We start from the raw sequence: 11,244 nt of genomic DNA, 5'->3' as shown, positions 1-11,244 counted from the left end.
ATATCACCAAATCACACACACAGAGTGCACGCACGTGATTTATTAGTCTATTAAAACTCAAAATGGAAGGCATTCTAAATTGTAGACGGCAAAAATGCTTCTGTACGCTTCTTATATTTATATAATTTAATATAGTTAACTTTATCTATAATCACACAAAGAGTACCATTTTTCTGCTGTAAATACATCTAAATGCTATTTCAGATGCAGATTCCAGAAATGTTTTCTTATGTTGGAATGAAAGACACTAAGTACCAGATGAAGTGCTTCTTATTCTTACCCAAAAATACAAAATGGAAGAAAGAGTTAAAACTGAACACAATCTTGCTATTTACGCTGTGTATGAACATTTTTTATATATATTTATTTGCTTCTTTCCCATTTTGCATTTACTTGTACTTTTATTTTCAATACTTAAGTACGTTTAAGATTTAAAAAATACTTTTCGTACTTAAGTACAATAAATATCACATACTTTAAGACTTTTACTCAAGTAATATTCTAAACGGTGACTTCAACTTCTACCAAAGTCATTTTCTGGTAGGATATCTGTACTTTTACTTGAGTATGACTTTCATGTACTTTATACACCACTGCCCGCTGTACATATATGACATAGTAACAGAAAGAACATTCAAATAAGTAAAACTAAGGGAAAAAGTAGAAAATATACAATAAATAATAATAATAATAATAATAATGTGGTATACATCAGAACAGAAGAGAACAGAAAACTTATGTATTATGTGTTTACGTATTATGCACTTACATATTGAACTTTCATTTATGTTTATTTCAGTTTTTGTTTGTCATTTTAGTACTTATTTCAGTAACATGTCCAATTTCAAATTTGAAACATGTCAAAGTTTTTTTTTTTAAATACATGACATTTTTTTTAATAGTTAGAATTGTAGTTAATTACAACACTGCAGATGCAAATAATTAAGTCAGCTTGTAGAATAATCTTCAAGTGTGATAAATAGCAGCTAACATTGTTGTGTCGGTAGGGCAGTGCTCTGGTTCCTGTGATTATAGCTCTGAGCCAGAGAGCTGGGTTTAGTGGGAAGGACACACATGTGCTGTTACTGTCATGTGGTTAAGCAGGCATGGGGTTGGGTATGCTGTAGAACATCCTTAAAACTATAAAAACACTATATATGAGCCAAAAAGAGTAGTTGGCCTTGAACAATACAATAATTTAGCTGCATGTAGGTCACAACTGAAGCACAGTGCAATACAGCTAAAGAAATAGTTTATTATATATTTTTTCAGGGAATTTAGTGAAGAGAATTGAGATTTAGGAGGAAAAAGTGCACAGAAAAGCAAAACGGAATAGTGTAGGATGATAAAACGAAGAGGAAAAAGTAAATTACCAAATGAGTCCCACTTACGATAGATGGTGTGGAGGTGGCAGTCTTGACGGCAGGGGCAGTATTCTCTGTATTCTTGCTCATCTTGTTGTCTAGGATGTTCTTCTTGACCACTTTGAGATCACGGTTCTTGCCTGGGATGTATCCATGTTTCAGGGATATCAGGACAGGTTCTCCGTTCTTCCCTTCAAACCATTCCTCGGCCTCCAGGGGGGCATCCGGACCCGCCGTGTCGGGGTAAAGGTCATCCTGGAACAAGTCCGACTAATGGAGGGAAGAGTGTTATTAGTTGTTAAGATATGCAGGATACGAATCATGCAAATCATTCAATCAATCATGCAAAAGTAGACGCAGATGCAGAGTTCAGTTGCATGGTGTCAAAGCTGTTTTTTGTAGTTATGGCTTTTGATCATTCTTTTGTTGTCCATGTATTTTTATATTTTTTGGAAACAATATTTATATTTTTCAATATATTATATACCATATATTACTACAGCATTCATAAGGTTGGGTTCATTAAGTTTTTAGAAAATAAATAAATTAATAATAAACTAATACAGCCAGGATGCATTAAATTGATCAAGTGACATTCATAATGTTACAAAATGTTTTCATTTCAACATCTTTTGAATGTTGTATGGCAATATGTCTTTACAAAAATATTTAGTAGTACAAATCAGCATAATCTAATGATTTCTAAAGGATCATGTAAAACTAAAGACTGGAGCAATGGCTGCTGAAAATTCAGCTGTCATTACAGGAATAAATTACAATTTAAAATATACTGAAAACAGTTACATTGAATTATAATAATATTTAAATTCACAATATTAATATCAAAAACACTGAAATATCTTACTGACCCTAAAACCTTTGAGAAGTAGTGTACACCTAGATATTCAGAGCTTAATATGTATTGCTTTTTATTTGTTTAAATATATGTTTGAACATTTAAATGTTAATTACAAACATTTTCAGCAAATATAAAAAACATACAAAGCTAAAGGTTTTTAATATGGCTAGTGAAAATCTTGGCAGCGCTGGCCCTAAATGATCTCACACTGGTCCTGGGTCAGAGGGTTATTATTTTCAGTGAACCCTTATTAAAAAACAAAGGGATTAAGTAAACAAAGCTTTCTATTTTTGTCTCTTTATCTCTTTGACAACGCCAGAAAACAGAAGCCAAAGCAGGAGGAAGCTGTGCCTCAGAATATACAGTCCAGCCTGTACTCTTCAAAACAAAATAGCAAAACGACTCAAAAGGCTCACTTTTCTTGGCACGGTCATGATGATAGGTTCACACTTTCTCTCATGCAGTTTGTAAAACCTGAGAACACACACAAGCACACAGGTCTATTAGAACATGATCACGAGGGTAGCAGACATTAGTGCAGAAGGTAGGTGTGAGACAGAGAAATACCACCATAAACCAAGCAATTATGCGTGAGCCTTAGATACCCACAAAACAGAACCTCTATTCATGCATCACTCCTTGTTAGAAATATAAATTTGATTCTGGAGGACCCAGTAGCCTTTTGTTAACCAGGTCTACTGCTGCCCTCTTTTGGGAGGATTGGGACTCTTCTATCTTCCCTGCATGCAGTGGTGTTGACAACTACACTACACATTAAAAACAGGGCTCCAGACATTAACAAAAAAAATTAATTAAGAAACAAAATTAGACACCAATATATATATTTTTTTTCAGTCATACTGTCATGTGTTTATGTCTCATCTTTTCTTGTTTTTATCAGCATTTTAATTAGTGCTGTCAAACGATTAATCGCGATTAATCGCATTCAAAATAAACATTTTTGTTTGCATAATATGTGTGTGTACTGTGTATATTTATTATGTATATATAAATACACACACATGCATGTATATATTTAAGAAAAAAATATGTTATATTTGTATATTAAATATATTTATATATAATGTAAATTATAAAAGTAAATACATGTAAATATTTTCAAAATACATACTGTATGAGTGTATTATTTATATATACATAATAAATATACACACAGTACACACATATATATTATGTAAACAAAAACTTATTTTGGATGCGATTAATCACGATTAATCGTTTGACAGCACTAATTTTAATGAATCTTGTAGATGTCCTGGGAACTAAGGTTCTATACGTCTTTTCCAGCTTGACAACTATAAACAGTCACAAAGAACTACTTATTACACAGAGTCTGTGCCAATATCACGGACCACAACTATGTCAGCATTATTTTGCCAATGAGTGTAGTTTGGGCTCCTCCTCAATGCATCCTATAAATGTTGTCATATGTCTTTCACACATCTAGTATGTTTTGCTTCATTAGCTACATGCAATTATAGGAGGTGTTGAATTTTATCTTTAGCTCCTTGCATTCTTTTTTTTTTATGTAGACAACAGGTTTAGTAAAAAATATGACTATGCAATATAGCGCATATATTTAGCAAAATGCTCCTCTTTATAGTTATTTTTCTAGCTTACTGATGAGCTTATGGATGCCGAATGGTTATTCAGAGGTAAATATATTGTTACGTGGCATTGTTTACAAGCTTTACACATTTTCCGCAGTTTTTCCGCATTCACGTTTATTTCGTACTATAGTAATAAAGAGAAAGATATGATGGGTTCATGTGCCGCTTGAACTGAGGCGCTAAAGCGATCGCTCATCCCACATTAAAGAGCGATTGTTTGAATTTCGCTATGAATTCAGCAGAATTTGAAAGCTGATACTTTGTTTATTAAAAGGTAACAGAGCACAAAGCTTATTGTGATTACTGGATGGCAAGTGCGCTACAAATATTATAAAGTTCACGCATTAACAGAACAGCATATAGACTAAAGATCTTGATTACAAGAAGCCATATTATTGGTATCGATTATAAACGAGAATTGTTAATGACACTGCTAATGCCCACACAGCTGACAGCTTTACCTGTTGTAGTTTGTTCAAGTTGTGCACGAAATAGGCACTGCTTTTTCTGCACTTTTACTTCACACGTCTCCGTCATTTTCGGTCTCTCTCATGCTGCCACAACTGGAGCAGCAGGTGTGCCGTCATCGCTGGCGTTCGGCAGAGATGATGACTTTTTCCACTAAAACCCATTGTCCTCTCATGTTTATTTCGTACTATAGTGTTAAAGAGAAAGATATGATGGGTTCATGTGCCGCTTGAACTGAGGCGCTAAAGCGATCGCTCATCCCACATTAAAGAGCGATTGTTTGAATTTCGCTATGAATTCAGCAGAATTTGAAAGCTGATACTTTGTTTATTAAAAGGTAACAGAGCACAAAGCTTATTGTGATTACTGGATGGCAAGTGCGCTACAAATATTATAAAGTTCACGCATTAACAGAACAGCATATAGACTAAAGATCTTGATTACAAGAAGCCATATTATTGGTATCGATTATAAACGAGAATTGTTAATGACACTGCTAATGCCCACACAGCTGACAGCTTTACCTGTTGTAGTTTGTTCAAGTTGTGCACGAAATAGGCACTGCTTTTTCTGCACTTTTACTTCACACGTCTCCGTCATTTTCGGTCTCTCTCATGCTGCCACAACTGGAGCAGCAGGTGTGCCGTCATCGCTGGCGTTCGGCAGAGATGATGACTTTTTCCACTAAAACTTTGATGCGCATCGTCTCAGTTTATTACGTCAACATAACAAATGATGTGATCGCAAAACAAGCAGGATAAAAGGCATTACATGCACATTTTTAACATGTAAATTTATATAGTCGCCAGTGGCGATCTCAGCAAAAACGTCACTTGCAAAATTAATATTTTGGTAACAAATGCAGCGTAGTCTGGAGCCCTGAAAAATTTCAGAAGTTTATGAAAAACCAGCAAAACCTAGACTAAATCAACTACATAATATATAAACAATCCAATCCAAAAATATATATATATATATATTATATATATATATCTTACAAAGAAACATCCAGGTCATATTTCACCTTAAAACAAAAAGAAAAAAATACATACATATAAATACATTTTTTACCCATTACATTAACAAATTATTATAATGACAATTATGCATATGCTCTATTTGTCATTGTCATTACTATAATAAGAAATCCATCCTGTCTCTATTACTTTATTTATTTATTGTATTTAAATCAGCATATATGTAAAACCAAATGCAATGTGGAAATACTATATGTGACCATGGACCACAAAACTAGTCATAAGGGTCAATTTTTGAAATACATTGATGTATGGTTTGTGGTTTGAATAGGACAATATTTGGCCGAGATACAGCTATTTGAAAATCTGGAATCTGAGGCTGCAAAAAAATAAAAATATTGAGAAAATCATCTTTAAAGTTGTCCAAATTAAGTTCTTAGCAATGCATATTACTAATCAAAAATTCAGTTTTGATATATTTACGGTAGGAAATTTACTAAATATATTCATGGAACATGATCTTTACTTAATATCCTAATGACTTTTGGCATAAAAGAAAAATCAATAATTTTGACCCATACAATGTATTTTTGGCTATTGCTACAAATATACCCCAGCGACTTAAGGTTTTGTGCTCCAGGGTAACATATGGTCCTAAAACTGGATAAAACAAAAATAAATGTAACCTATTTTGGGGTGAAATATGACCTGGTCATACTCCTGATGTTTCATGAGATTCTCCCACATCCTGCTATCATCTTAATAAATTTTTTTGCTATACCTTGCGATCTCGCACTTGTTGACATCCAGCCCTCTCTTGGGCATGTATCCCATGCCCCTCTGAGGCTCCTTAGTGGTAAAGGTGTTGAGGTAATGGACAAAAGGAGCTTCGTCTGTGATCTCAAAGTAACGGATACTGCTGTCACCCTATTAGAGACAAAACATCAGTCAGAACCATTGTACCATTTCCAAAACAACATAACCAATTCTAAACATCCAGGTGTACACCACCCAGGGCTGGGCGATATAGCTAAAAAATGTATCAACGACATAATGTTTCATATAGTTCGGTATCGATAATTATTGACATTTTTATAACCTTTTATAAAACAAAGAGCCATAGAAAAAAATGTTTACATTTAACCACTGTATTTTTAAATCCAATTTATTGAGACGAACAACAAATATTTTTTGTTTTAACAGTCAAACACAAAATAAAAATTAAACAAATATCTAATTTCTAATGTTTTATATGCAGATTAAATAAGTCTTAAGGAAACTTTTGGCTTGTCTCCTGAGGCCACAGGAGGGCGCAATGAGCAAAATAATGCAGCACATTTAAATTGTCAACGCAAGGAAATAAATGTCTATAAAAAAAAAACCTGCATTACGTGTAAATTAACTCATATAAATCAAATATAATTTCGTAAATTGCATGTCCGTCTAAAAATGCGCTGAATATGCATCTGTGTGAATGGCTTGTTTTCGGTATTCACCTAATCAAGATCTTCTCCGCATTGAGCTTCTATATTTACATTTACATTTAGTCCTCACAATCTCCTCATCACAGGCAGGCACAGCACTCAATTCAGCATGTGTTCGTGTTTGTGTGTGCTGTTTGCTTCACTCAAGGCACGTGCCTATATCGTGCACTATATCAAACATTCTTAAATATTGTTATCGAAGGTGCACCGTCGATAAATATCGATACCGTTTTATCACCCAGGACTAACACCACCATTCAAAAGTCGGTAAGATACTTTACTATTCTTATAAGAACTCTCTTATGCTCACCAAGGCTGCATTTATTTGACAAAAAATCCAGTAAAAACAGTAATATTGTAAAATATTACTGCAATTTAAATGTACAATTTCATTCTGAATTGATGAATTGTCAGGAGCCATTATTCCCGTTTTCAGTGTCACATGATCCTTAAGAAATCATTCTAATATGCTGATTTGGTGTTAAAGAAAAATTTCTTCTTATCTATGTTGACAACTGCTGTGCTGCTTCATATTTTTTTAAGAAAACAGTGACACATTCCAAAATAGGAACAGAAATCCCAAAATAACAGGATTTATTTGAAACAGAAGCATTTACCTTTCCACACAGGTAGACCACGTTAGTATCAGGATCATAGAAGGGCAGGAGGACTCCGTTACTGGTGTCCATCTCATGGACAGAAACTGGCTCCTCCATATTTTCCTGACAGACAAACAGAGCAAATATGAGGTCTAATTATATTAAAAAGGACAAATGTATGTTCTTTTCTTAAAGGCACAATATGTAAGATTTTTTTATTAAAATATCCAAAAACCACTAGAACAGTGTTATATATTTTGCTGACTTGTGTACTTACATTATCCCAAATGTTTCGAAGAATGTTTAAATCCAGAGAAATAGCTATTTTAAATAGTTGCTCATCCCTGGTCATTGCGTCGCCTGCCAGTGACGTCATACACCCTCGATTTCCGGTTTGGTTTTGTAGAAAACATGGAAACACCATAGACGCTTTAATATGTTGTGTGTTATAATAGACCGGTGACGACCGCACAGAGTAGCATTATAGCAGAACTTTCAAATGTATCTAGTATGATAAAACAGCGCTGCTTTACCCCACATACGCACGACCGGAAGGAGCGGAAGAGGTCGACTGTGGCATAATAAAAGCTCCGCTGCTTTCGAGCCGTGTGTCACGCTTGTTCAGCGGCCTCGTTTCGCTTCGACGGCTTTCAGCCTCACCCTGCTTCATTCTACTACGTTAATAAATCATTAGCTCATCCATGAACATGATTTCTGCCCGAGTCCCGTCGGATTGCTTCGGCTGTGGGAATGAAGACCACAACTCCCATGATTCCACACTCAGTCATGGCGTCATCAAACTACGCCTTTGATTCTTTGTTTATTTTGAATACGCGCCCTCCAGCGGCGAAAATTACATATTGTGCCTTTAATTCGGAAAACACAAGAAAGGTCTAATTTAGGCTAGTCTTGGCATTTATTCATGAGCAGGTGAGCAGGTCTACTTTTTCCATGGCAACTTACCGGATCCCAGAGGCCGAGTTGTCTCTCGCTCATGCGGCTAAAACCAGTGGTGAACACTTTGCCATCAGACAGGAAAATAGCTCTCATGGGCCTGGCACCCTCATGAGCCTTGTCCTTCTCCTGTCAGCGAGACACACCATTACACATGACAACACTGCACACATTCACTCCAACCGAGCGGCCGAATGCTTTTCGAGTCAAGCAAACACATCATCACAAAAGCCAGAGAAACACGTCAGTTCAGAAACGACTTTATTCAGAGTTTTCCATTCAAATTCATAAATATTATCCGCCTATTTGCAAGCGCTCACCGCAATGATCTCCTCCTTGCGAGGGTCGATGACCCGGACTTTCTTGTCCTTGCAGGCGGTGCAGATGAGACTGCCGTTGCGGTTCCAGCAGGCGCTGAAGATGATGTCAGGGTGCATGTCCTCCAGGGTAATCATGGCCTCTCCCGTCCCCACATTCCAGACGATAACCACATTATCACAGCCTGCAGACGAGATGGGCAAATAATCACGTTTGAATCATGTTAAAGATGCTATTTATTAGAAAGCAGCTGGGGTGGCTTTTCCCCTTTTTTGACAGACACTGATAAAGGCAACTGAATGCGTGCTAAAAGATCTGAGGATCCTCAAATGCAAACTGTGTTGCATCAAGAGAGCAATCATACATTTGTTGTGTTTTTATTTTTCTTGTTTTTATTCATTTAGAATCACTTATTAGCCATTTATATAATTTATCATTTGCTTATTTTTATAATTTATCATTTGTATCATTTATTCTTTTATCATTTATTAACTTTTTCTTATGTTTTTACATTTTATATTTCTTATTATTTTTCTTGCTTATGCATTTCTATTATTGTTTGATCTTATGATTGTTGGGTTTTCATGAACTGCTTTGTCTGAATGATTAAGAGGGCATGTTCATGGAAATTCACGGTTTATGGAATGTTGTGAATTAGTTTGGTATAACACTACTTGCTGGATTTGTGTTCGTCAGACGAAGTCTAAGCATTAAAACAAAGATTATACAATAAACTCTGCTCCTTTTTATGATCATCACTTCGTCTCTTATTTCTGCTCTTCTCTGGCTTTACTCAGTCAACTCTTGGCTGATAGAAGACTGTTAAACATTGCTTTTGGGTAGCAGACAGGCCTTGCTGTTAACAGGTTTTGGGTATTAGACAATTTTGCTGACTAGTTGTTCAGTTACTAGAGAAAACCGATATTTTCTGACAGGATCTTACAGTGCCTAAACATTAAAAACACGAACACAACCGAGACTGCGGTGTATCATTTCCTCAACCCCGTCTCCTCTCTGTTCCCTATTATTTCTTGTCTGCTCTTGTTAATGTTTCTATCAAGTTTCCTTCTCCCTGATGGATCAGGTGAGGCTTCAGTTCTCACCTGCGCTGAGCAGGATGTTGCGGGCGGTGGGATGCCAGGTAACGATTCCCACTCTTTTAGAATGACCCTCCAGCATCACCACTGGCTCTGACATGGAGGTCACCAAACCATTCTCTGGGATCTGCCACACCTGAAAACAACAAATATTCAAAAATAATCATTTTCTTCTAAAACATTATTGAAGTGCAAAGATACATGGCAGTGAAGAAAAGCCAATCGGTTCACTTTTGGTAAATGAAATAATGTTGGAGGAAAAAAAAAAGAAATATTAGATGAAAAATGAAAATTAAAAATGTTGCAAAATAAAGCTAAACAAAAATATTTAAAACACTAATAAAATGAAAAAAGCACATTACTACAATGTAAACGAAAAATGAGCACTGAAAATATAAAAATAAATGCAAATAATAAATATGAATAAACACCCAATAGTATATAAATAACAGTAATTGAAACAATTATGTTTGATTCAGTTTTATTGTAGTTATATTATGATGAAATCTATTTCATGTCTATTTCAAATCTAATGAAGATTTTTTTTGAATTTTTTAATTTGACATGAAATACGTTTTGACTCGTTTCATTAATTTTCCTGAAGGTGGCAGCACAGGGCAAAGAAAAGAGCCCAGCAGAGTTTTCATTTTAAACAAGGATTAAAACTATCCCTGCTTCTCAATGTTCATACTATCCATCCTAAATAGTATGTGAGATTAGAATAAGTGTGTGCCAAAGCATAGTATGTTGAAAAGTATGCCAAAAGTCCCCGGATGGTCTACTATTTCAGGTCGATTTTTGAAGTGTGGATCCGTGCACACTCTAATGGCTAATATTGCCCACAATCCATTGCACTTTGGTGAAGGATTCTGTCCAGAACTACAAACATTAATAAAACGTGTCAAAAAAAAACTACAAACATGGCGGATGTGCGCAACCAGCGGTTAGGTAGAGAGGCTTAGAAAAAGGGGTTTGAGTTACTAGTATTCAACATTTAACCTGGTAAAAAATATTTATTTAATGTTATCTGTGTTATATTTAATCTGCAACAGCAATGTAAACTTTTATAAACATCTGTTTGGTCGTTAACTTTTAAATGCATCATTATGCATAAAATATGAGCAGAGTTCTCGGCATGAAAGACCCGCTTAAAGTGTGTACTTTTTCTTCACCAAAAGAGTACATACTTTAAGGGCGTAGTATAAGTAGGCACACTGAGATGCAGCATAAGTACATACAAATGGCAGAAAAAGTAAAAGTACTATGCTAGTATGCGATTTGGAAGTCGGCCTCTCTCTTTAACTTCCTTTCGTCTCCTTCTACATAATGCTTATTCTCAGCATTTATTAAATGGCTCTCTAAAACACTCGAGTCTGATTGGATAATCACAACATTTAAATTTTTCTGTATAATGACCGCTGAACTAGGGCTGCACGATAAATCGAAATGGAATCGAGATCGCGATTCGACAGAAGCTGCGATTGTCATGCGTA

At 35.3% G+C, this 11,244-nt stretch overlaps 1 protein-coding gene across 3 annotated transcripts in view; it reads right to left on the bottom strand.

The window, feature by feature from the left end:
- The window catches only part of LOC107654626 (uncharacterized), a 68,976-nt gene that overhangs the window by 2,048 nt on the left and 55,684 nt on the right, over positions 1-11,244 (bottom strand). The window contains exons 4-11 of one of the 3 annotated variants that reach the window (XM_016441786.1): positions 9,758-9,887; positions 8,657-8,838; positions 8,346-8,465; positions 7,401-7,505; positions 6,081-6,226; positions 2,640-2,697; positions 1,392-1,634; positions 1,005-1,140 (exon numbers count right to left, since the gene is read on the bottom strand). In XM_016441786.1, coding sequence (XP_016297272.1) covers positions 1,135-1,140; positions 1,392-1,634; positions 2,640-2,697; positions 6,081-6,226; positions 7,401-7,505; positions 8,346-8,465; positions 8,657-8,838; positions 9,758-9,887 — 990 coding nt within the window. In that variant the 3' untranslated portion in view covers positions 1,005-1,134. Of the gene's footprint in view, positions 1-1,004; positions 1,141-1,391; positions 1,635-2,639; positions 2,698-4,846; positions 5,013-6,080; positions 6,227-7,400; positions 7,506-8,345; positions 8,466-8,656; positions 8,839-9,757; positions 9,888-11,244 lie in introns of those variants that run through there. The other 2 variants (XR_001630354.1, XM_016441785.1) reach the window with 2 other exon arrangements.

The sequence above is a fragment of the Sinocyclocheilus anshuiensis genome, unplaced genomic scaffold (genome assembly GCF_001515605.1).
Source record: "Sinocyclocheilus anshuiensis isolate Anshui unplaced genomic scaffold, SAMN03320099.WGS_v1.1 scaffold799, whole genome shotgun sequence".
In the NCBI taxonomy this organism is placed as follows: Eukaryota; Metazoa; Chordata; class Actinopteri; order Cypriniformes; family Cyprinidae; genus Sinocyclocheilus; species Sinocyclocheilus anshuiensis.
This window is presented reverse-complemented; position numbering and strand designations above follow the sequence as displayed.